This window comes from Eublepharis macularius, chromosome 8 (assembly GCF_028583425.1).
Source record: "Eublepharis macularius isolate TG4126 chromosome 8, MPM_Emac_v1.0, whole genome shotgun sequence".
NCBI lineage: Eukaryota > Metazoa > Chordata > Lepidosauria > Squamata > Eublepharidae > Eublepharis > Eublepharis macularius.
The window spans coordinates 11,531,157-11,557,785 of NC_072797.1; the positions used below are offsets into that span (position 1 = coordinate 11,531,157).

The window sequence follows — 26,629 nt, forward strand, 5'->3', positions numbered from 1 at the left end:
GTGGAGAGGCGAGTAGGGACGCAGCCCGCTTCTGGGTCAGGGGGAGTCATTGGGGGCTGACATGGCACCTCCTTCAGAGTTCAGCGCTTGAGGCAGCTGCCAGCACCACTTCCATGGACGCACCGGGCCTGCCCCCACCAGGGGAACTCCAAAAGCAAGAAAGACCTGCGTAGACTTACTAAGTAAGCTCTTATGTAAGTTGTAATAAATATCTAAGTACTATTTAATTACAATTCATAAATCCTTTAAATACACAGTGAGTAATTCAGACTTGCATTGAAAGAACCTTAAGGCACTCCAATTCAACGTAGGAATAACAATTCATCCACATGCAATATTACAACAGACCCTGCAACATTCAATCAATATACATAAAGTGCTGGTGCTAAAGTGCTATTGAGAAAACTTACATAATTGCACATTCATATTAAAGTGCAAATGCATAATCAGCACAATAAGTCCTTCAAACACAATATTCAAGTGTCATATCATAAGCACTATGTATCCAAATAGTGAGGGAGAAACAGTCCAAGCAATAGTTACTCCAAAGTAGACAACTCCAAGTGGCTGTGAAAAGTTCCAAGATGATCAAAATAATCCTCCTGGTTCTCTCCTCTCCTCTTCCTCTGACGGGTTGTCTAGATCAATGTTAATCCTGTTTCAATTTTCATCTTTCTCAACGAGCACATAGGAAATTTCTCTTAGCTCAATTGGTCTCTTCTCTCAATAATCACCAGAGGAACGGCAACCCTATATAATGCTATGGAGTCCATCCTCCAAAGCAGCCATTTTCTCCAGGCGAAATTATCTCTGTAGTTTAGAGATCCGTTGTAATTAGGGTTGTCAGGCTTAAGGTGGTGGCTGGAGATCTCTTGGAATTACAACATATCTCCAGATGACAGAGATATGTCCCCCTGAAGAAAATGGCAGCTTTGGAGAATGGGACCTACGGCATTATATCCCACTGAGGCCCCTCCCCTCTTCATACCCCACCCTTTCCAGGCTCCATCCCCAAAGGCTCCAGGAATTTCCCAAGCCTGACCTGGCAACCCTGGTTGTGATTCTAGGACATCTCCAGGGCCCACCTCGAAGTCTGCAATCCTATGAGCAAAGTATCTCTAGTCTTCTGTAGTCCCTCTCCCAGGTCATAGGACAACCAGTGTTGTATGGTGGTTAGAGTGTTGGCTTCAGATCTGGGAGAACCAGGTTCGAATCTCCGTGCTGCCATGAAAGACTGCTGGGTGAACTTGGGCCAGTCTATCTCACAAGGTTGTTCTGAGGATAAAATGGAGGAGGGAAGAAAAGTGCTACAAGTCGGAAAACGTGCAATAAAGACAGTGACGTAAAAATGGAAAAACTGGATTACAAACATTAGAGAAGTAGAAATTAAATTATTAATTAATAAATCAGAGGTGGCCTTCCATGCTGATTCTTGTCACGATCCCTGAATACAGGAGCATTATAAGTCCCTATTGTTTTTCATGAAAAGTTGGTGAGCAGATGGGGCTGACTGAAGCTGGAGTCCTGTTTCTTTCCCCTCCCAAATGTCCGGTGACTCAGCTATTGGCCTTTTAGCACTGGGAAGACCTGCTAGGGCTGACAGGCTTCCTATCTCCCACTGGCTGCCCTTGTTGCCAACACCATAACGTCACTCTCGGGGAAAATCTGGAAGTGATGTCTGGTAGCTCTAGGAATCACCAGAAATTCTATGGTTCCCCTGAAGCTCCCACCAGTTGCCTAGGGCACGTGCTGTCGCCCGCAGTGTCATAGCAGGATGTTGGGTTGCATTGCCTTCCTTTGCCAGCCTCTCTCTGACTGATGAGCGGCTCTTCTCTTTGCAGGCGCTCCTTTTCAAAGGTCTCAACACCCTCACGCTACCTCCTGCCGGCACTTCCACCTGGGCCCCCAGCCTCAGATGTCCGCTGACTTCCCCCTCCCTCACACTGTCCAGCCCCATGTGGCAACCGCTCACCAGCACAGTGGCCCGCTGCACCAGCCCCTGCCGCCTCTGCCTGCCCTGCCATTCCAGGATGTGACGGGACCCTCTTTCCTACCTCAGGCCCTACACCAGCAATACCTCCTCCAGCAGCAGCTCCTCGAGGCCCAGCACCGAAGACTCATGCCTCATCCTAGGTGAGTGAGTCCTGATCCTTCCAGGCATCATGGGGACCTCAGAAAGAGATCAAAGCTTCCAGAGTGGTTGTTCCAGTGTTTGTAGCATGAATCTGCTCATGCATGGTTTGAGGGACGGTGCCCAGGGCTTAGTGGATGAAAGAGTTTCTAGGCAATGATTGGCAATAGGGTCAGGAGTGGAGACATGGGGTGGAACATGACATTGTCTGTACTGCTACATCACTTCTGTAGGGTTGCCATGCTGATATCACTATGTTACTTCCAAGTACAACTCAGAGGTTGATAATGGATAGCTCTAGGAATCACTAGAAATTCTATGGTAAAATTCCATGTTTTACCATAGAGTTTCCAGTGATTCCTAGAGCTACTCAGTATCACTTCCAAGTTGTACCCAGAAGTGATATATTGGTGCAGAGGCTTATCACATTTTTATTTTTATTTTTTCCTGCCACTGGTTGGAGCAGGAGGCAGTTAGCAGGAAGCCTCTTGCCATAGCAGGAGGCCTGGTAAGCCTATACATCTGGGGGAAACCTGAAAGTGATGAAAGGTAGCTCTAGAAATCACCAGAAACTCTGTGGCAAAACCATAGTGTTTCCGGTGACTCCTAAAGCTACCCTGTGTCACTTCTGGGATTTCACATAAAGTGACATCGCAACTAAGACAACACTAACATTTTTAAAAGTTTTTTTTACTCCTACTGCCATTCACAGCAGTGTTGGGCAACTAGGGCTGCCCTAGTGGGTGATATACTAACTTGTAATGTCCTTTGGCTCCATAAAATAAGTACTTCCTGCTCTGCTGAAGTGCTTAGAATGCTCTAAAGCTCTGTGTGGATGAAACATAAAAGATCTGTAATTAGGATCTTCCATCTTTTTAGAAAAAGCTAATTTGCAGCCCCAGGTAGGGTTGCTGATATCCAAGCAGGACTGAAGATCTCCTGGAATGGTAGTTGATTCCCAGACTATAGACATCAGTCCCCTTTGAGAAAAATGGCCGCTTTAGAGGGTGAAGTCTATGGTGTTACAAATCTCTGAGGTCCCCGGCCTCCTCAGGTTCCACCTCTCAATCTCCTGGAATTTTCTCACTTGGAATTGGCAGGTATGTTGAAGATCAGCGAAGAGTTACTGCAGGAGAGGGTGTTTAACCCTTTTCTCTCCTGTCTCCATCAGTTTGGTGTCATGGCTAAGAGTGGCAGGACTCTAATCTGGACAGCCAGATTTTGATTCCCCACTCATCCACTTGGAGCCAGCTGGGTGACCTGGGGTCAGTCACAGCTCTATTAGAGCTCTCTCAGCCCCACCCACCTCACAGGGTGATTGTCCTGAGGATAATAACAACACACTTTGTAAACCACTCTGAGTGGGCATTAAGTTGTCCTGAAGGGTGGTACATAAATCGAATGTTGTTGTTGTTATTACCAAAATTTAAATAACCCATGGTTGTTGGGGGTTTTCCGGGCTGTATTGCCGTGGTCTTGGCATTGTAGTTCCTGACGTTTCGCCAGCAGCTGTGGCTGGCATCTTCAGAGGTGTAGCACCAAAAGACAGAGATCTCTCAGTGTCACAGTGTGGAAAAGATGTAGGTCATTTGTATCTACTCAGGAGGGGTGGGGTTGAGCTGAGTCATTCTGTAAGAGTTTCCCAGGGTGTGGAATGCTAATGGCGGGAGGCTTCACTGTAACCTGAGGAGGTTCTTTTGCATATGGATTGGTGCTTGATGTGCTAATCTTCTCTGCAGGGCTATTGTCGGGTGTGGAGTGTTTTGTTGGCCTGGTGTTTTTCAGAACTGGAGCCCATGCTCTGTTCATTCTTAAGGTTTCTTCTTTCCTGTTGAAGTTTTGCTTATGCTTGTGAATTTCAATGGCTTCCCTGTGCAGTCTGACAAAGTAGTTGGAAGTGTTGTCCAGTATTTTGGTGTCCTGGAATAAGATACTGTGCCCTGTTTGAGTTAGGCTATGTTCAGCCACTGCTGATTTTTCAGGCTGTCCAAGTCTGCAGTGTCTTTCATGTTCTTTTATTCTTGTCTGGATGCTACGCTTTGTGGTCCCGATGTAAACTTGTCCACAGCTGCAGGGTATACGGTATACTCCTGCAGAGGTGAGGGGGTCTCTGCTGTCTTTTGCTGATCGTAGCATCTGTTGTATTTTTCGGGTGGGTCTGAATACTGCTTGAAGGTTATGCTTTTCCATAAGCTTTCCCATCTGATCAGTAATTCCTTTGATATATGGCAAAAACACTTTTCCTGTAGGTGACTGTTTTTCCTTGGTTGTTTGATTCATCCTGGGTTTGATTGCTCTTCGGATTTCATTTCTGGAGTAGCCATTTGCCTGAAGTGCGTGGTTTAGATGATTAATTTCCTCATTGAGAAAGCACGGCTCACATATCCGTCTTGCACGATCCACTAATGTTTTCATTATGCCTCTTTTCTGTCGGGGGTGGTGATTGGAGTTTTTGTGTAAGTACCGATCAGTGTGAGTTGGTTTCCTGTAGACCTTGTGACCTAACTGAAAGTTTGCTTTGCGGATGACCAAGGCCTTCGACAATACATTAAATAACCCAGTCTGCTGTGGAGAGGAGGGATACAGGATTAAACACTTGAGGCCCCTTTACATGTAACAAAGTCCTCATGTGTTTGTTGGAGAATGGCATAAAGACTTTGACGCAGACGTTCAAGGGCTGTTTTTTGGCCTCCCAGTTTCACACATGCCCTTTCCTTCTCACAAGCAAGGCAAGTAGGCAGAAGCGCCAGCAGCCTTTCCCTCCACGCTGTTTTCTCTTCCTTAAACTGTGCCATAGAGAGGTTGTTGGCTCTACATTAAAACTTAACACACAGCAACATAAGCAATGTGAGTTCACAAATGGAGCCAACAGCATCTCGATCGAGCTGTTCGAGGAAGGGAAACTAGAGAGGGAGCACTTCCATCCGTGCACCCCAGTGGTCAGGAGAAAAGGGCACACACGTTAGCCATGCTATCGCTCAACAAACATGAGGACTTTGTGACATGTGAAGAGGTTGCCAACCAGCAGGAGAGCCAGGCTTGGGGACAGGAAATCTGCTAACAGCATGACATCATTTCCCACAAATACCCATCATGTGTAGCAGGACGATGTCACATCGTGATGATGTCATGTCCGGGTATTTCCTGGAAGTGACATCCCTCGTGACACCAAATTTTCAGCTATTTTTCTCCACTGCCCAGCTTAGTGGAGGCAGACAAAGGAGACGGAGGCTGGGAGGTATTCGCCTGAAGCAGAAGACTGAGGGCCAAGCTACAAGTGACGAAACACACTTGAACAGCAAGTGGATTGAGTGGAGGGCAAGTGAACAGGGAGAAATACACTTGCTGTTCAAGTGTCATTCGTCACTTGTAGCTTGGCTCCTAGACTACCTAATAGAGGACCCTAGCTATAGCAGCAGTGGGGCTGTTTAGATACCTTCTCCGTGACTGCTCCCTACGTTTAAAACAACTGCCTGGAGCTGATGATGTGTTTTTAAGGAAACAGAGCAGATCCTAATGATGAATTGCTGATGTCCAGCAGCTAAAGACTTCACTTTCTGTGTGAAGTGAGTTCATGTTTTTACTTATTTTGTGCAGGGGAGAGTTTCCCCTCTCTGAGGGCAGGGGTCACACACCTCAGTGAGTGAACTAGGGTGGCCTGTCTTCCAGTGCGGCAGGGCATCTCCACCCTCAGCTGGCATTTCTTGCCACCATTCCGAGCCAAAATGATGCCAGTCGTCTCCCGAAAGTGACATCGCTTCTCTCTAGGAATTGCTGAAAACCCTATGGTTTTACCATAGAGTTTCAGTCATTTTCTAGGAAGATATGACATTACTATGTCATTCCACCAGCTGCCAGCAAACTCACCCCCCTATGTCCCTGCCTCTTCTCTCCCGTTGTTGCTTGGCAACCCTAATATACTAATCAACAAGTTCATCCAATGTTCATGGGGCCATCCTGATCAGAGTTACACCTTTTTAAGATCACTGAGCTGAGTGAATTTGGAAGAGTACAACTCTTTTTAGGAATGCACTGTCAGCCGGCTAGATTTTATGCTGCAAAACAGTTTGTTGCTTTCTTTGGTGGCAAGAGACTAGCAAGGTTTCCCCTCTGGAATATATGCAAAGTAAGTACTCTTGCATAATCATGCTCAATCTGCATAACTTACTTTGCATTTATTACTTGTGTTTATTATTTAGGCTTCCTCTAAAAAGAAATGAGATGTTCTTGACAGATAAAGCCACAAGGTGTACACGTAGGGCTGCCAACCTCTAGATCTCCCGTAATTGCAAATGATTTCCAAATCAGTTTCCCTGGAGAAAACGATAGCTTTGAAGGGTGGAATGGCATTACGTCCCGCTGAGGTCTCTCCTCATCCCGCATCCTCCCTGGGCTCTACTTGCAAATCTCCAGGAATTTCTTACCCCAGACTAGGCCACCCTACTGATCAGGCATTCCCCTTCCCAAGGACACGGGACGTTTTGCCCTCCACCATGGCTGCCCATCAATTGCAGAGATACTGTGGCTTTATAAGCTTCCCTCTCCATGGAGGCTGCTGTCTTCCCTGGGTCAGAGTAACTATCCACAGGGACGGGCGAGTCAGTTCCTTGACACATGGCAGAGATGAGGTTTGAATTAGGAACCTTTCGAGATCATCCTCTGAGGACCAAGCTACAAGTGACGAATGACACTTGAACGGCAAGTGAACAGACTCAGGGCCAAGCTACAAGTGACGAATGACACTTGAACGGCAAGTGTATTTCTCCCTGTTCACTTGCCCTGCACTCAATCCACTTGCCGTTCCAAGTGTCATTCGTCACTTGTAACTTGGCCCTCACGTGTATTCCTCTCTGTTCACTTGCGCTCCACTTGATCAAGTGGAGAGCAAGTGAATGGCAAGTGAACAGGGAGGAATACACGTGAGTCTGTTCACTTGCCGTTCAAGTGTCATTCGTCACTTGTAGCTTGGCTTTTAGTTGCTACACTATACTATACCTCAGGCATGAGGCCCTTTCACATCCCTGTGGCTTAGGAAGACAGATTGGAGGAGACCGCGTTCAAAAAGTATTAGATAATCAGGCAGAGGATAGGTCATCCACAATTGGCAAGGGGGCAGATTTGGCTATCTGTTGGGAAATTTATTTTCCTGGAAGACCGTTTAAGCTTCCTTCCCCCCAGGCCCAGTGCCAGGTTTTCTGGCACCTGAGGCCGGGGCAGCTTCAGCGCTGTTGCTGCCCCCATGTGTGCATGCACACGTGCACCTGGACTGCGTGATGATGTCACGCGGCAGGCAGCTGGGACAGCGTGTGTGCATCCTCCCAGCCATCCAGCTCAGTTGCTTCATTTGCCACCCTGGCCGCCTGCTGTGCCTGGCCCGCAGCTGCTGCAGCTGGCTGGGAGCGTGTGCTGGTGGTGGTGGCAGCAGCACTGGGCAGCTGACTGGGAGAGATGGGAGGCTGCAGCAGCTGTGGGCCAGGCATGGCAGGCGGCCAGGGCAGCACGTGGGTGGCTTCCCAGCCCTCCAGCGCTGCCACCACCAGCTCCACGGGGCGCGCCCCCACCCGTGGTGCCACCTCTGGTGCCTCAGTGCTCGATGTGGCTGCCAGACCTGCCTCTATGGATGCGCCGGCCCTGATCCCCCTTTCATTACATTCCCCCTTTGGCTGAAGGAATAATATTTAATTCTGTGACAGATGTTCAGGTCCGTGAAATGGAACCTCCATATACAGAAGCTGTATATCTGTCCATGGGGCAGCTACTGGGACGTCCATCTCTAGAACGATCTCCTCAGCTTCCTATGAGCTGCATGGGCCGGATGAATCTAAGGCCTGGTAGAACACGTCAGTTCTTTCATAATGTTTTGTTCAGTCTCTGCATTGATTGATGGGGATGCTTTGTTTCGAGGTCAGCATGAGTGTTGTGCTAGCGCAGGATTCACGACTTTCTGTCTTTGCGTCCCTCTCGGATCCTGCAGGCGGACTCAGGAGCGTATGTCTGTCCAACCTCATCGGTTACATCCAAGCTTCGAATTTGGCCATCAACTGCAGACGCCTCAACCAATGGGGCCTCAGCCTAGATACTTAGCGGAAGGAACGGACTGGTAAGAATTTCTTTTCTCTTTTAGGGATTGGGTCAAAACACAACTCCTACCTGGGGCTTCCTTAGCCCTGTTCACAAGATACAGTGAACACACGTTCAATCCATTTACAGAGTATACTTGATTGTTCTTGGTATGGCTGTTGAGTAGTTCTAGTGTTACAGTCAACGCTTGTACAGCTGATCGTGCGGTAACCCCATAATAACTACTACCCGATGATAATAATCTAGGTACAAGTCACCAGTTTCATTTGTAAAGTGAACGAATAATCTGAAAACAGAACTGAAGCGAAAACACAAGTATTAACACGATGTGTTAAATGATGCAAAAATTACCATGAACCGCGCGGGTTTTTTTTTCTGGTTCGTGCCCATCTCTTCTGGGAAGTGATGTCATTGCACAGGCACACCCACGCTTGCAGAGGGCCAACTTGGGGCCCAAATTGGCCCGCTGCAAAACATATGAGCACTCTTGGGCAGCGCAACGACGTCACTCCTGGGAAGTGACATCATTGCGCTGCCTTGGGATCACCCCTGGGAGGCCTGTTCCCGCACCTTTTCCCCTGCCAACCAGGTGAGTGGTGGCAGGGGGCGGAGGGTGGGAGCAGAGGATTCCACACCCCCACTGGGGGACTGGCAGCCCTAATTACCCATATGTAGTGTCTGAAAAAGCTTGCCCTGATGAATTTCTATTGATTACACAGCTTTTAAAAGTAAGACCAAGGTCATTTGGGGTTTGGGTTTCTTCTTTTCAGGGATCTCAGTGTGGATGCTAGTTTGACTCACAATCAGTTCCAAGTGAGGCCCGTTCCACAGCATTATCAGCATTACTTAGCTACTCAAAGGATACACCATTTCCCCCGAAGCACATCCTCAACGCAGATGGTAAGTGAAACGGGTGAGGCCTGGCTCAGACGAACCGTTTGTCACATGGTGAAAGTGTTCCAGGACTGTACCACTTGAGAGGGACAAACTTGAATGTCCCTCTCTGGGAAACAATCCTACATAAGAACATTGTTATTATTATCCCCACAATACAGCTGGGGCACTGGGGCTGAGGAGTGGCTGACCCAAGGCCACCTACTGAGCTCATGGCTGTAGTGGGATTCAAGCCAGCGGAGTACTGATTCACAGTCCAGCCACTTAACCATCATATGTGTGACTGGGGTTAGAACAACAACAACAACAATAATAGCATTTACAGACTGCTCTTCTAGACAAATTAATATCCATGTAGAATGGTGAACAAAGTCAGTGTTGTTATTATTATACCTACAATACAGCTGGGGAGCTGGGCTGAGAGGAGTGGCTGACCCAAGGCCACCTTCTGAGCTTATGGCAGGAGCGGGATTCGAACCAGCGGAGTGCTGATTTACAGTCCAGCCACTTAACCACCATATGTGTGACTGGGGTTATAACAACAACAACAACAACAATAGCACTTACAGACCACTCTTCTACACAAATTAATGCCCATGTAGAATGGTGGACAAAGTCAGTGTCATTATTATTATACCCACAACACAGCTGGGGAGCTGGGGCTGAGAGGAGTGGCTGACCCAAGGCCACCTGCTGAGCTCATGGCAGTCGTGGAATTCGATCCAGCGGAGTGCTGATTCACAGTCCAGCCACTTAACCACTATACTGTTGTGTATTGCTGGAGCTTGAGTCTGAACAAAGGCTCCTGAGGCCTACATGGCTATTGGGTGTTTTTGCACTGGCAATGGCCAATCGTAACTGTTGCCTTATAATCCAATCGCTATGCTGCAAATAGTTACTTTATATATAGTTCATGCAAACGAAGGATTCTAACTACTTGCTTTGTATTGGTTGTTGCTAAAAAGGGGTGTGGTTTTCTTAAGTATAAATGGGCTCCTGTTGAGCCTGGTGGCAGTCTATCGTCTTCCAGTCTTCAATAAAGTTGTTCTTATGCGCTGTTAATTACAATACTTAATACATACTACCCCAGATACCCGGTTTTCCTCACTTAGGTGTCAAGTTCTGTTTTACTTATTAAAAAACTGATCTCTCTCCAATCTCCACCTTGCAGGTCATTCATGAAATCAGAAACTACCCCTATCCTCAGCTTCAGCTGCTTGCCCTTCAGGGATTGAACCCAAACAGACACACGTCCGCCGTGAGGGAGAGTTATGAAGTAAGTCCTCCTATGGCAAATGAGACCATTTCCCCCGGGACTTGTATGTGTTTCTTAATTCAGCCTTTTGTGTACTTCGAATTGATTAATTTTAACTAAGTAATGAACAAGCATTATTGATTGTCTTTTCAGGGTGAGGGGGAGCTAGGAGAAGTAACAGATAATATACCTTCTAAGAGAAAAGAGGTTGGTGCATGCACTGGTCATCAATGTAGCTCAATGAGGCCAGCCACAGAGAAGCAGGGAGTTTCCACCAGGGTGGATTTGATTTAAATCAAATCGATTTAAATCACGATTTAAATCACTAGTCAGTAAGACAAGATTTAAATCATGGTTTTCTACATAAAGACTCCTCACACTCTGCTTCTTGTGCAGATCTATTCCACTCCCAACAATCTTCTATTCGATGGTTGTTGTGGGTTTTCCGGGCTGTATTGCCGTGGTCTTGGCATTGTAGTTCCTGACGTTTCACCAGCAGCTGTGGCTGGCATCTTCTTGATGCCATATAAAAATGAATCCTTATTTCATGATGAATAACCTTTGGACTATAATGTATCTTAAATAGAAAACTATCTTTAGATAGATTCCCCCCCTCCCCCAAAAAACATTTTATTTTTAAAAAATCTGATTTAAATAACGTTTCACCAGCAGCTGTGGCTGGCATCTTCTTGAAGATGCCAGCCACAGCTGCTGGTGAAATGTCAGGAACTACAATGCCAAGACCACGGCAATACAGCCCGGAAAACCCACAACAACCATCGTTCTCCGGCCGTGAAAGCCTTCGACAATACAATCTTCTATTTGTTGAATTTTTTGAAACTTAGCACTTAAGAGTTGGTTGGTTCTGTGTACAAAGATTTGCAAAGGAACAATGGGATTAAGTTCTTTTTCTCAACTGTGTATGTTTATTTTATAACATTTTGCTGTGAAGAAGAGGCATGTGATTTCTGCAGACACAAATTCATCGTGTTGGGAACTGTAAAACCAAGCATCTGTGATAATATCTTCTACACAGAAAAATTTGCCCAGTAATCTTACAGAAACCTCTGGAAGAGCATGAGATTGTGAATGGATTAATGGAATTCATTTACCAAAAAATTTAAACATTGCATGAACATATAGCCTCATGCTATATAATTAAAAACGAATCCTTATTTCATGATGAATAACCTTTGGACTATAATGTTTCTTAAATAGAAAACTATCTTTAGATAGATCCCCCCCCAAAAAAAACATTTTATTTTAAAAAAATCTGATTTAAATAAAAAAAAATCAATTCAAATTTTAAAAATCTCATTTTTTAATTTTTTAAAGAAAAAAACATTGATTTTTATCTACCCTGGTTTCTACATACCTGGGGGAATCTGCAGACATAAAAAAATATATAAATAATACAGGTTAGAAACTGCAGTGGGTAATCACGTAGGAAACGAAGAACAAAGTGCAACATTTTGGAGGAGTCCTACCTCGTAATAATAAGATGCTAATGGCTGTGAAAAGAATGATCGGAAAAGAAAGGGAAGAATTAATAATAACACCAAGACCTCTAGTTTGAAGCAAAGGAGAAATTGCCATTTCATCAATAAACAAACAAACAAAAGCCAGGAGAAAAGTCTGGGGTGGAGGGGACTAAGATATTTGGCGCTTGGAGAGATTTAGTTTCAAAGAATGAGCTGGCAGTCACGATGAGACAAGATGAATGGGGAAGGAAAGGAGGCAAAGACAGGTCAGAAAGAGGAAAAAATACCTGGAAATCGTCAGCAGACATATTGTAATTAATAACAAGGGATTGAATAAAGATGGGAAGAATTCTGCTGCGAGTTTCACTGAAGGTGCCAGGGCGGGAACATATTGAATTGAAGTAGCCAGGGATTGTGTGTAAGTGTGTGTTATGTGCCGTCGAGTCGTCTCCGACCTATGGCGTCCCTACGAATGAAAGACCTCCAAAATGTTCTATCTCTAACAGGCTTGCTCAGATCTTGCAAACTGAAGGACGTGGCTTCTTTTATTGAGTCCAGCCATCTCGTTTTAGGTCTTCCTAGCATTATTGACTTTTCCAGAGAATCTTGCCTTCCCATAATATGACCAAAGTACGATAGCCTCAGTTTTGTCATTTTAGCTTCTAGGGAGAATTCAGGCTTGATTTGATCTAGACCTCACTTATTTGTCTTTTTGGCCATCCGTGGTACCCACAAAACTCTCCTCCAGCACCACATTCCAAATGAATTAATTTTCTTCTCATCAGCTTTCCTTATTGTCCAACTTTCACATCCATACATAGTAATGGGGAATACCATCATTTGGATTATCTTTCTCTTTTCCTACTGCCTTCCACTTTTCCTAGCATTATTGACTTTTCCAGAGAATCTTGTCTTCTCCTGATGTGACCAAAGTACGATAGCTTTAGTCTTGTCATTTTAGCTTCTAAGGAGAATTCAGGATTGATTTGATCTAGCGCCCACTTATTTGTCTTTTTGGCTGTCCATGATATCCACAAAGCACTCCTCCAGCACCACATTTCAAATGAATCCATTTTCTTCCTGTCAGCTTTCTTTACTGTCCAACCTTCACATCCATACATGGCAATGGGGAATACCATAGTTTGGATTATCTTGATCTTGGTTCCCAGAGAGACATCTTTATCTTCAAGGATCTTTTCCAATTCCCTCACAGCTGCTCTTCCAATTCTCAATCTTCTTCTGATTTCTTCATTGTAGTATCCCTGTTGTCGATGATTGAGCCAAGGAATAGAAAATCTTGAACAATTTCCTCAGGATTGAACCAGGAGCCTTCAACAGGAGTTGGTAACCCTGTGAGCTCCAGGGAACAGCCAGCTCTCTGGCTTCTGCCTCTTTCTCCTCCTTGAAAGGTGATCCTTTGCCTGGAGACATGAGAAAGAAGCTAAAGAAACTTCAGGTCAGACCCTCTGACCAGGCCACCTCATTGCTCACTGAGGGATTAAAATATTCTCTCCACGCCAGTGAAATGGTAAAGATCTTCTCTGTAATGGTTTTCTCTGCAGAGGGGAATTTTTTTAAAGGGAGGAGCATTCAAACACGTGAGCTCCCCACAACCTGGAACCAGAAGCGGTACAATGGAGGCATAATTTTATACTTCATGAGGTAAAACTAGGTAGAAACCAAATGAGGCTCCCCCAGTGTAAGCTACAAAATCAAGAGTGGAGAATCCACAACTGGAGGACTGAAAGTAACCACAATTCAATTTATAACACCCAGCTTCAGGATTTATACATACTATCAATCAAAAACAGAAAGTGTTTAAGAGCATCAATAAATATCATGAAGTACATACAATCCGAAAACATTCCATAGACTCAGTATAGAGATAAAACATTCAATACTTATAATAATTATGTGTAATAGTCTAATAAATATCATACAAAGAATAGCGGCTGCAACTGTAGACCAGAGCAAAAGAAGGCTATTTAAAGATAAAGTAATTTTTTTTTCTTTTTGCTTCGATGCGCTGAGAAGAAATGCTCCGGGGAAGAAGTGTAGTTACTTTTTCAGTCTTCTGGTTGTGGTTTCTCCACTCTTGATTTTGTGAGGTAAAACTAGGCCTAAGTGTGCCATGGGGGATAGAAACTTCCAAGCCTCCCAGTCAAAATTAATCTGAGAGATCCACTTCTGGAACTCCAGGTGATGAATTAGAGGAAGGGGGATAATTACTTTTCTTGAATTAATTGTTGCTGAGGATGGAGTAACTTGAATCTGTTTGAAGTTGATCCACATTAATCTCTTTTCAGCTGCACCTGTGGGAAACGGATCATCGCCTGACACTAGAATAAAGCTAGAACTTGCTTTGTACATATGAGCCCGTCACAGTGTGGGAGCTCCTTCCCCCACAATCCTCCATGGGACATGTATGCACATGGATGGATGGCTCCATTATACAGATAGATGTGGGGTCCCCCCACACCTTGTTTATCTCAGGTTTCCCCAACAGAATCCTCAAAACCATTTAAAGTCAGGAAAAAGGCAAGGAGGGAAAGAAGAAGCTCACTTTTGATGAGAACCTCCCTTCATTTCTGGAGTGTTAACACAGGCTGGGGACCCCAGACCCAGCTGTGTACTCTGTAATGTGTGAATTGGTATGTGTGGTGCCACACACATGGGCCCAATTGTCATATGGCCAAGAGGGAGGAGAGAAATGATCAACCACAGCAATACAGTATAGAATCTCGTTCACACATATCTTTTGAAAACATTTTTTTTTTTAGTTAGACCAATAGCAGGTTTAAAAAACAATGACATCGTGGTTAAAATTAGGTTGGTTTAACACAGGCCAAATCCAGATATTCCACAAGTTGCTGGCTGGCTGCCCTTGTTCCAGCAGCTGATTTTGGAAAAAAAATGCTCTCTTCATCCCTCGACATTTTTTTATTTCAGGAGCTGTTGCAACTGGAAGACAGGCTAGGAAGTGTGAACAGAGGGGCTGTGCAAAACACCATCGAACGGTTTACTTTCCCTCACAAGTACAAGAAGGTAAAGTTCAGAAGAGCAGCGCACCTGACTTCCAGCGCTGCCTGGGCCTTGCTGGAGAGGGAGGCTGGAGCAGAGAGATTGTAGCATTGATCCTGCAGGAAGGTTGCCATTGGTGTGCGTGATACTTCTCCCCAACTATGTGGACTTCCTGGTTCAATTTGACGGAGAGGTAGTCAGTGTCAGATTAGGGCCTGAGAGACCTCTTGGGTCCAAATTGCCACTTTGGCTTGAAGTTTGCAGAGGGACCTGGGGGCAACTGCACTTACTCAGCCTAGCCTACCTCACAGGCATGTTCTAAAAACATAGTGGGGAAGGGAGAGCTATGTATACCTCCCTGAGAGCCAAACTACAAGTGACGCCTGACACAGGTTGCACACTTGTCAGCTTCCCTCAAGTTTTGATGGGAAACGTAGGCAACTTGGCAGAATGTTGGACAAGTGACAGTTGAAAAGTCCATTGGACAGCAGTCGAAGGGCCAAGCTGCAAGACCAGGATGCCTACATTTCCCATCAAAACTTGAGGGAAGCTGACAAGCGTCCAACCTGTGTCAGGCGTCACTTGTAGCTGGTCTCTAAGAGCAGAACCACAAGTGACAAAAGGCACAGATTGGACACTTGTCAGCTTCCCTCAAGTTTTGATGGGAAATGTAGGCGTCCTGGTCTCGTAGCTTTGCTCTCTGACTGCTGTCCAATGGACTTTTCAACTGTCACTTGTCCAACATTCCGCCAAGCTGCCTACATTTCCCATCAAAACTTGAGGGAAGCAGACAAGTGTCCAATCTGTGCCTTTTGTCACTTGTGGTTCTGCTCTCAGAAAGAAAGGGATATAAATACATTCAATAGATTCATACAGGAACAGTGCGTGTGTGAAGATTCCATTCACGTGAAATGGGGAGCAGCCCGGCAGAGGAACTCAGTGCTCATTTATCGGGGATCAACCTGTTCCCTGGATCTTGCTGATAAAGGGAGAGGGAAGAGATCCTCTCCAATAACTAGGCAGTTGGAGAACATGGAAAGCCAACAGCGCCTAGGGATAAATCTCTGGGAAGGTAGGCTTGATGGAGAACCCAAAGGAACATAAACAATTGCACTTGGGAAACACAACCAAAGAAGAGGGAAAGGTGGACACATTTGCTCGCTAATCATCAAGACAAGAAGTTCACCCTTGGTACTGACTTCACAAAAACATTTGCTCCGTCTCTGAATTGATTGATGTGGATGCTTTGTTTCAAGGTCAGCTTGAGTGTTGTGCTAGGTTGGGGGACCTCTGTTCTAGGAGGTCCCAATTTTATCATTGCCACTACTCAAGATACAAAGAGGGCAGCCCATGATTGTGTTCTTCCATGGTGAAACCACCTAAACTTATGAGCTAATTTTTTTTGATTGGCTGAGAGCCCTCGAATGTATGAGATTTTGACAGACTGTGATTCTTGAACAAAAAATAAGATGTCTCAGAGCCAAATTTACATGATAGGATTTTTAACTAGCCTGATGCCCCCAATTCAGCTTGGAAGGGACTTCGACATGGGGGAGGGGCTCCTTCTTTGTGGCCCCAATAACAATGAGTTGGATCTGAAGAACCCAGATCTGACTTCTTAAGAATTGTATCGTGTAGCCTGGCCCTTAGTCAGGGGTCATTTCGTAGAAAAAGAGCTGCAGGAACTCATTAGCATAACGCATTAGCATATCCCACGCCCCTTGCCATCACCGGAAGTGTGTTGTTGGCATAACTGATTTGCATATGCCACACCCCCTGACCTCACCTATCCTGCCTGTTTTGGACCCAATCCTGGCCATTCAGGGCCGAAATTGGTCCCCAAAGGGCCAAAAGGGACTGAAAATGGCTGAAAAAGGGCCCAAAAAGGTCAGGATTTGGCCGCTGCTGAACGGGACAGTAATCCACCACCCATCAGAGGCCTGATCCTGGCTGTTTTGGGGGCAATCCTGGCCATTTTGGGCCCAAATTGGGCCCAAAATGGCTGAAAGGGGCCCAAAATGGTCAGGATGGGGTCCGAAATGGCCGTGATTTGGCTGCTGTCAGATGGGGGAGTGTCCCCCCACCTGGCAGTGTCCCAATCAGGGCCATTTTGGCCCCAATTCGGGACAAAACTGCCCAATCCAGGTCGAAATGGGCCCAAAATGGCCCAGATCGGGTTGGTGCCAGGGAGGGGAGGGGTCCCCCACCAGGAACTGACCCAATCCTGGTGGTTTCAGCCCTGACCATGGCCAAAACGGGTCCCAAATGGCTGGAAACGGCCAATTTGGGCCCATTTGGGCCCGGATCAGGGTTGAAACGGCCAGCACCAACTCGATCCCAGGTGTTTGGGCCCCGATCCTGGCAGAAATGGGCCCCAAATGGTTGAAAATCAGATGGGCAGGGCCACCTGGCACATGACCTCTGGGGGGAACTGCCGGAACTGCGTTCTTGCACGTTCCCCCTCAAAATGAGCCCTGCTCTTAGTAAACCTATCCAATTGAAAATGATTGCTAAAATGAATTGAAAGTACATTATTCGACATGTGTGAAAACAGCCTAAATTTAGAAAAATGTTTTACTTTAAGGGCAATTTTTTTTTTTAGAAGAGCCTGCTGTGTCAGACCAAGGAAAGATCCCATCTGGCATTGTGTTTCCAGCCAGATGTTTCTGGAATGCTCACAGGCAGGGTGCGAAGGCAATTACTTTCCCCTATAGGTTGACCCAGCTAATATTAAGAGATGCACTGCCTCTGAACATGGAGGTTCAATTTGCTATTATGACTAACAGCCATTGACAAAGCTTGCCTTACCCAAATTTGTCTAATTCCATTTGCAAGCTATCTGCTGGTGGTCATATTGCGGCAGTGAGTTCCACAAGTTAATTGCACCTTGCTGGAGAGGGGAGAAGCAAAGAATTCTGTCGCCTCCCAGATCTATTGTCAATTGATTTCTCTTTTGTGAGCTGGTATAAAATAGTGGCTGAGTGGGTACTGTGGTCTTGGAGGTACCAGGTTCGAATTTCACTTCTGCTACCAACTCATGGAATAGCCTTAAGAAAGCCAGTCTCAGTACCTTGGGTTGACAATTTCCTGGTGGATAGAAAAGAACAACACTGTGTGGTAAATAGACTATGTAAACAATAACCCACAACATTTATATTGTGTGTGAATTGCAAAATATAAACGCACTTGGCACTTTTTTGCTAAAAAAAATTATATAATTAATTAATTGTAAACTGTTGGTCTGTAGACCCTTCTGTTGTGGGTTATTGTTTACACAGTCTCCTGATGGAGGCTGGAGATCTCCCAGAATTACAGCTGATCTCCAGACAACAGAGATCAGTTCCCCTGGAGAAACTGATTGTTTTCGAGGGTGGACTCTCTGGCGTTATATCCTGCTGAGGTCTCTCCCCTCCCCCAGCCCTGTCCTGACCAGGCTCTACTCCCAAATCTCCAGGAATTTCCCAACCTGGAATAGGCAGCCTATCAGAACCCCATCTGCAATATGGAGACACTTGCCTAACATATGGCATTGCTGTAAGGATTACAAGATAATGCCAGTGATACTCATTGTGAAAAAAGTGATGTCAGTGCCAAATGTTATCATTTTTCCAGTACCATTCATACAAGTCCCCCAGTGGATACCTGTGTTATTGGTGGTGGGGAGAGATTTAAGGGTTTTCACTAAATATCCACCCAAGCTTCCGCACTGACAGAGGCCCTGTTAACGGAAAAGAGCTCTTGGGGGAAAGGGGGGCTGTGGGTTTCGAGAGGACCGGCTCAGCCGCAGACAGAGAGCTCCTGTGGCTGTGAAATGCTTCCCCGCTGGCAAGAGGCTGACAGCTTCTCCACTCCCGCCCCACACAGGCAGGCAGGGTGCTAATTAGACTTGGCATCCCTCCTTGGGCGGATTTTATTTTAGCTGGGCCGGTTTCCCTGACCTGCTGTGTCCAGACAGGGGATCGCAAAGCTCTCGCTCGTTCAGATTTCCACGTTTAGGTGTCTCTGCTAATGCGACTGTGTCTTTGCCCTTGCCAACAGAGAAGACCGCAGGAGAACAAAGCGGGAAAGGAAGAGGGGGAGGAGTCGGACACCGACGAGAAATGCACAATCTGTCTCTCAATGCTGGAAGATGGCGAGGATGTGAGGTATAATTATTCTCCAAGGGAGACTGGGCAGCCAATGCTGCACTCCCCCCACCCCCCTTCTGTTCATTGTGGGATGGGCTGGTAACTATGGTTGCCAACCTCCTGGTAGTGCCTGGGCGTCTCCCAGAATTATAGCAGATCTCCAGTCTACAAAGATCAGTTCCCCAGAAGGAAATATTTTAGGCTGGGCTGCTGTATTGGTCTGCAGTAGAACAGCAGGATTTGAGTCCAGTGGAATCTGAGAGACTGGCAAGATTTTTGGGGTGTAAGCTTTCGAGCATTGCAACGCTCAAAAACTGCCTTCTTGATGCAACTGCCAAAGTATTTTTATCATTTGATAGTACCGAAGCTTAGAAGTGCTTTTATTCTGGCAAGGATGAACGCTCTTCCCTCGGCAGTTTTGGAGGGTAGATATAAAAAGTATCATATGCTAACAGAAGATGCAGATATCCATATAATAAAACTGAAACCACTGAACACATGATTATAGAGTGCCCCATATTTAATGAGTTGAGGACTAGCTTAATCACCCCTCTGTTTAAAAATATGGAACTACCTAATATGATAGCGCAGGTGATACGGTTACTATCGGATATCCGTTATCCTTTCTGCGGGAAAATATATAGGGGCAATAATTAAATACCAGAGAAAGGACATTAAATAAGATTCTTCCCATTTTAATTTCTGCTTAAGGTAATAGCCGTATGAGCAGTATTAAATAGAAAGACAGACTCTTGAAAACTTACACTGGACTCAAATCCAGAAGGAAATGACAGCTGGAGGCGGGGGGGGGGGGGCGGGTTAGACTCTATGGTATCACATCCCTGCTGTGCGCCTTCCCCAAACTTCAGCCTCAAGGTGCATACCCAAATCTCCAGGAATTTCTTGACCTACAGCTGGCAACCTTATTTGTAGCCTATCTGATAAAACCTTCCATTATCACACAAATTCTGTGCTCCTCCAGACCAATCAGAGCTAAGCCTTCTTTGAACCGATCAGTCAGAGCTTTCCAGGCAGGAATTCCACTGGAATAGTTTTGTAGCAAGGCCTGGGCTTCCCTTCTTTTCTTGGCAACTACCTTGCTACTTACTCCTGTACATAAAGGGTGGAATATTGAGGCATTCTTCCCATGCTTCTTCAACTTTTGTTTTCTTTTTTAAAATAAAACTTTTCATAGATATTGTTACATGACGACGAGTGACATAGCTTTTTCAGAAGTACAAAAACACAGTGTTTAAAAAGCCCAGCTATGATATTAAATCAGGTCACATGGGCCTGGAATGTCAGCTCATCTGATGAATGTATGTTTATTTGTTTGTTTGTTAGCAGCCTTTCCTCCAAAGGTGCTCAAGGCAGCTTACAAAATAAAATATAAACATAAATATATATGTTTGATGCAGCCCTTGGAGACCATTTTGGACTCCCATTTAGGAATGAACCTGGAACCAATATTCCATATCCTTTCTTTACTTAGGACTAGAGATGGGCACGAACAGCAATACGAACTAAAAAAAGCCACGAACAGACCAATTAGCTGTTCGCGAACAAACTGTTTGTGAGACCCCGTTCTAAACGAACAGGTGGTCATTGCAAGCCTCGTTCGTTGTTGTTTGTTGCTGTTCGTCAAGCCAGACTGTCTGGCACCTGCAATCAATTCCCTTGGCAACTTAGGCAAGGATTGCCTGAACTCTGTCTGAACTCCTGCCGTTGCCCTGGAAACCCCAATCTAAACCCAATTTAGCTTGATAGGCAGGTCTTCCTTTCAAGTGTGGAGCTCCAAATTTGTTACAAGGGAGCAAAGAGCAGGGGGGAGGGGGGCTCCCAGCTCTGGCTTTCAGGGAGAGACAGCTGCTGTTAGAGAGGCAGGGAGAGTGCATTGGAGCTTGAATTTTCGTTGTGTGTGGTGGGATAGGGATCTACCCCTTCAGGTTCCAGGGCTGCTGCCAGGCTCTGGGGCCAAGCTATTATTTATTATTGGTACCTTTCCTGCTGCCTGCTCAGGTAGGGTTTCTGGGAGTGGTATGGTAGGGATCTTGATGGCTGGAGGAGAGCCTGCTGGCCCCCATGAACAACGAACATGTTCGTGAACAAGTCATGTTCGTCAATGTTCATTGTTCATGGATGGCAACAAACAACAAACACCATGTTCGTGGTTTTTTTTCTGTCCGTGCCCAGTTCTATTTAGGATCAAAACAGAGAAGAGGGCAGGCAAGCTATGCTGCTTTTAAAAAAATTAGTGCTGTGTCATGAGTTACATCAGTCCTCCTTGTGGCCGTAATTTACATTTTTTTTGAAGTGTGAGAAATCCATTCAGGGATTATAGATGAAGCTGCCTTATGCTGCAACTGTTGGTCCCTCCATGTTGATGTTGCCTGCTCTGTCTCTACATCCTGTGGCAATGAGTTCCACAGACAAATGTCTCTTTGGGTGAAGAAATCACCAAGACCTTACAATTCTCTCTTCCAGGCGGTTGCCTTGTATGCACCTTTTCCATCAAGTGTGCGTGGATCAGTGGCTAGCGACCAGCAAGAAATGCCCCATCTGCCGTGTGGACATTGAAACCCAGCTGGGATCCGACAGCTGAAATCCGCTAGTACGAAGGCATCCTCTCTTTCTCGATCCTCGCCGGGGCATATGACGTCCCTCACAGCGGAATTTTTTGCCTTCTGAGCCATTCAATGTTTTTTTTTAAAGAAAGCCTGCAAGCGCATTTGCAGCTTATTTTAAAAGAGAGAGAGAAGAAGAAGGGGAGGAAGAAAAACAAAAAACTAAAACTAAAAGGAGGAGATGACGACGACGATTTGGTGGTTATAATGTCTAGAGGTAGGAAGAGATCCAAGGAGCCCGGAGGGCTGAGCTGCATGGGAACGCAGCTAGAACGCCCTTCAGGAAGAGTTAGTGGCGCAGAGGGAGGCGCATAGTGTTCTAGTAATGGCTTCTCAATCCTGCTTCTCACAAGGATTGTATATACATACCTCTCAAAATAAGTAGAAATGCATTAGGGGTTCTTTAGCTATTTCTATGGATGGCTACTGGAGCATGTGCGCTTAGAAATGTCGTCTTGGTGCCCTGTCATCTTGTGGTGGATATGTCGCTGTTACCTAATCTGCACCAAACATTTTGTTGTGGGTTTTTTTGAAATTTTTTTTTCTGCGTAAGAGTCCTTGCTTTGATGCCTGGCTGAAAACGTTATGAGAGAGAGAGAGAGAGAGAGAGAGAGAGAGAGAGAGAGAGAGAGAGAGAGAGAGAGAAAATAAATTCTTCCCTTGCTTAGGTGAAAAGAGAAAAAAATCCTGTTTACATTGTAATGAGGAAAAATGATGTTTTTTTTCCCTTTTCCCTTAGCAGCGTTTGTCAACTTGGAATCAAGTTTGCAGAGAGAGAGATAATTTTTTTTAAAAAAACGGGAAATGGGAGCATTGTAGGTAAATAGGGGAGAGAATGAGAGCAGGAAGCATCATTCTGGCTTCTCTGCTCTGCTGGATGCTTTACCGAGAGTACAATGCTCAGTTGGTGCTTGCTTCCAACTCCTGTGTCTGAATGGTGGATCTCCAAGAAAAGGACAGACAACGTTTTCGTGAGAAACTTTCTCACCTTTCCAGCTCAAATGCTTCCCTGAGCTCTCGAGTCCTGGTGTTGTTAAGTTGTGGATTTTATTCTGCAATTGGACCAAAAATCCAACTACAGAAAAGAAGAACGATGAGTAATTAGTTGGATCCCTTTCCTTTTGCAGTCATGAAACCACTGACTGCCTGTCCAATGCAAAATGGCCATTGTGGTAAGCTGTCCATTTGAGCTTTGGAAGAGATGTTGGATTTTCAAACTGGATGGCTGTTTCGCCAGGGCAACCAGCAACTGGGAGGTGGAAGCAAGTTTTATATGGAGTTGCGGATGAGTTGGGGTGGGTTTGGCAGGCCCCTGTTGTACTAGCAGAAGGCACCATGCCCTCCTGGTCTTTGCTCAAAGACAACTAGTCAGAACGAAGATGAGTCAGACAGGCTACAAGAAATGGATTCCGCCTTCTCTTGAAAATATGAAAAGCACAAGCCCCATTCACAAAAATGTCAAGAATGGGGCCCAAAGACCGCTTCTTGCCTGTTCTTCTTTCTACCTTAAATTCTTAAATTTGTGCAAAAGCATTCTAGGAAGCGATCGATCAGATCGAATACACTCTATCTTCCCATCTCAGCCTCCCAAGGTGTGAAGGAAGGACAGAGACCCGTCTCCTTCTTTTCATCTGGCTCTTTGTAATTTTTCAAATGATGAACTCTTTGTAGTTTTCAGGACGATTTAAAAAGAGCGTGCATGACAGAGAAAAAGAATTGGGCTTGAAAACAATCCTGAAACTTTTTAAAGCTGCTTTTTGTAAAAAAAAAAAAATGCCATATTTCCGATAGAGCCCCATAGGTACAGTGGAAACGTGGTACAACTCAGCAGATACCTGAGTCCAAATGGCAGAATGTTTGAGAGTCCAGATATTTTGGACAAAAGCAAAATTTGGAATGTATTACAATTGTGCCGTAATCTTAGGTGGGGGCGGGGCATGGAGTAGATGCTAACCCGTGTGAAATCTATATAAATTCTGAACTGGATATGAAACCCATCAAGTGCATTAATAGTTGAAGGGAAGGGAAGTGGCTGAATGCAAATCTTCCTCAAAGTTTTAAGGGTATTTCCCGCTATTGTCCAGTCCAACACGTACTCTAAAGCAGACTTCCACTGTTGGGTCAGGTGTAAAATTCCATGGCCTGATCAGTAACAGGGTTTGCATGTGCAAGCTTGGTCAATAAACCTGGAATCCAGCTGATCAGCTGATTGGAAAGGGGAGTAAGGAAAAGTGCTGGCTACCTGTCCTCCACCTGCCCCGCCAAAGCTAATTGGTGAGATTCTGGTTCATCTTATCGTGCATGCACGCACAGCCTCATTTAGAGCTCCTGAATGTAAACTGATTTGACTGATACGGTTTCCCTGTGGGTAAAGTAGGGTGTGTGTGTGCGTGCTGAGAATTCTCGGTAAGAGATTTTCTGGTCTCTTCCTGGAACTGTAGATCCCAGGGTGTCTGGTTGGTGCCATGATAGTTGAAACAGGTGTAGACCTGGCTCAGACCTATAGTGTCTGCCTTCCTTTGCACTGCATCTGATAGCATCCAAGTATTTTACTTCATGTGCTCGGCTGCAAGAGCGACTGAGGTCCAATCTATGTGGTCACAGTTGCGCTATGGATGACCAGACAACTCACTAGACAACAAGGTCATCATGTGCTTCCTGGACCTATCATTTCAATTTGCAAGTACGGGATTGTGTAAAAGCAGGAAAGCAGCCATGTTGGATCTGACCAAAGTCCAGCTTCCTTTTTCCCGAAGTGGGGAAAGAAGCCCCTGGAAAACCTATAAGCAGAGCGTGGAGGATTTCCCCGTTGTAGCACCTAATACTCAGAGTAAGATTGGGAGGGGGGCCAGCATTCACCTTGTCTTCCCTCCTTCTATCCGCACACGCTCCTGCACCTGTGCAATGACATCACTTTCAGGAAGTGATGTCATCATGCTGCCCTGGGAATGCGTGCATGCTTCGCTGCAGGCTGGTTTGGGCCCCAAATTGACCCACTGCAAAGCTCAGGAGCATTCTCAGGGTGTCATAATGACATCACTCTCCGGAAGTGATGTCATGACGCCATTCTGGGAGCATGCCTGGGAACCCCATTCCTACACCTCCCCCCCCGCTGACCACGTGAATGGTTGTGGAGAGGGCAGAGGGTAAGAGCAGGGGTCCCCCACTGGGGGACCTGGGATCCCTAACTCAGAGGCACTCTGCTTCTGAGCAAGGAGGTTACATTTGGCCAACATAGCTAGTAGCCGTGCTTGCCAGGCCTCTAACCACAATCCTTGGGAAATTGCTGGTGTGGGGCCTAGGGTGGATCACTGACCAGGAAGTGATGTCACTTCTGGAGGATGCTGTAGCAATTCCCCCAAATTTCAACAGTAAAAACCAAAACGATTGGGGAGATTTGTACAGGGTAACCTGAAAGTTACGTCACTTCTCCCACCACGAACATAAACTGGGAAAGCAAACATGGTGATACCCCGTGCTTGATGCAGGCAAAATGATAACCCTGCTTAATAGTTCTCAGCGGGCCTGCCATTCATCTCCATTTAAAGCCATCTAAGATATTGTCCAGCTTGCGGCTGTGAATTACAGACGTTCCATGCGCGGTTGAATGCTTGCAGATATACAAAAGCACCCAAAACAACATAGACAAAAAATTGGGTGTCAGCAAGACAAATGCTAGCTTAGCTCTCTGCCCTTTGACCTGCTAGTTTTCAGGGTGACTGGTTTTTTGGAAGGGGGTGAAGCAGCATTCAAGCAGAGGCCATCAGACATCCACTAGCAATGTAATTGCTGAGAACGACTTAATACATGCCCTGCTGGTTCGGAACAGCTTCTGTTCCAACATCCTGTCTCCCATAGTGGCCAACTAGTTGACCTGGAGGGCCAACATAAAAGTTTCCCCCTGATGTTACCTCTTAAAACTAGGTTCCATTGGTTAACTGCCTCTGAATATGAAAATTCCTTTGATGCCCCATGGTTAATAGTCAGTGATGGACCTCCAGGTATCTGTCCAGTCCCCTTTTAAAGCCATCTGTGCTTGTGGCTGTCACAATGTCCATTGGCAGTGAAGTCCACACATTACGGCCCTTTTCACACCACTTACCGGCTTCCGAAACATCGCGAAATGTAGCACAAAAAATGCGGAAGATAGCGTCCTCGCACTATCTTCCGCGTTTTTTGCGCTACATTTCGCGATGTTTTGGAAGCCGGTAAGTAGTCTGAAAACGGCCTACGTCACTCATTGAGTGAAGAAGTACTTCCTTTTGTTCAGTGCTATGTTATTAGCTGCAGCTAAAACGGGGGGGGGGGGAAGCATAAAAGAATTAGTTAAGGATGCTAAAGCAACCGAGCTTCCTGATTAGAATTCCTACAAGGACACCCTTCGGTCCCCTTAAAATAATAAATATTTCAATCTCTTTCTCAGAAGAGGCACTGACATAAGCAAACACTCACCCTTTCTCGGTCTCTTCTGCCTGACAACCAAAATTAATTAGGAGGGTTCCACTGAATTTTTGTACATTTTTTCGTGTTCGTGGGGAACAAACGAAATGATGGATTTTTTCCCAGTCTCCCTTCCGCTCAGAAACTGCTACGCAAGCAGAAGCTTGTCATAGTTTCACAGAAAGATTTGCAGTCATTGGTTTATTCGAAATCCAACCCATCTTGTGGCTTTGCATGTAGGGTTGCCAACTTTTAGGTGGGGCCTGGAGATCTGTAATTACAACTGATCACCAGACTATAGAGATCATTTCTTCTGGAAAAAGTGGCTGCTTTGAAGGGTGGATTTTTTTTCTCTAGAAATTTCCCAACCTGGAGCTGGCAACCTCAGAATGTTCCCCTGCTCTCTCCAAAGTTGAAGGAATTGAGGCAAAGATGCCCCCCCCCCGCCCCATCACCCAGGGCAATGCAGACCTGGGCCGTTTCCAGATCGCTTACCTGCCTCCGGAACGTTGCGCCATCTTGCGGGGAAAACACGAAATATCACGTTTTCTCGCACGAGTTTTGCGCGACGTCAC

At 45.7% G+C, this 26,629-nt stretch overlaps 1 protein-coding gene across 1 annotated transcript in view; it reads left to right on the forward strand.

Moving 5' to 3' along the window:
• The window catches only part of ARK2C (arkadia (RNF111) C-terminal like ring finger ubiquitin ligase 2C), a 115,657-nt gene extending 94,065 nt beyond the window's left edge, over window positions 1-21,592 (forward strand). The window contains exons 2-8 of the mRNA XM_054987253.1: window positions 1,842-2,133; window positions 8,106-8,231; window positions 8,983-9,112; window positions 10,278-10,382; window positions 14,792-14,887; window positions 18,902-19,008; window positions 21,475-21,592. Of these exons, the coding sequence (XP_054843228.1) occupies window positions 1,842-2,133; window positions 8,106-8,231; window positions 8,983-9,112; window positions 10,278-10,382; window positions 14,792-14,887; window positions 18,902-19,008; window positions 21,475-21,592 (974 nt within the window). The remainder of the gene's footprint in view (window positions 1-1,841; window positions 2,134-8,105; window positions 8,232-8,982; window positions 9,113-10,277; window positions 10,383-14,791; window positions 14,888-18,901; window positions 19,009-21,474) is intronic.
• Window positions 21,593-26,629: the final 5,037 nt, after the last annotated feature.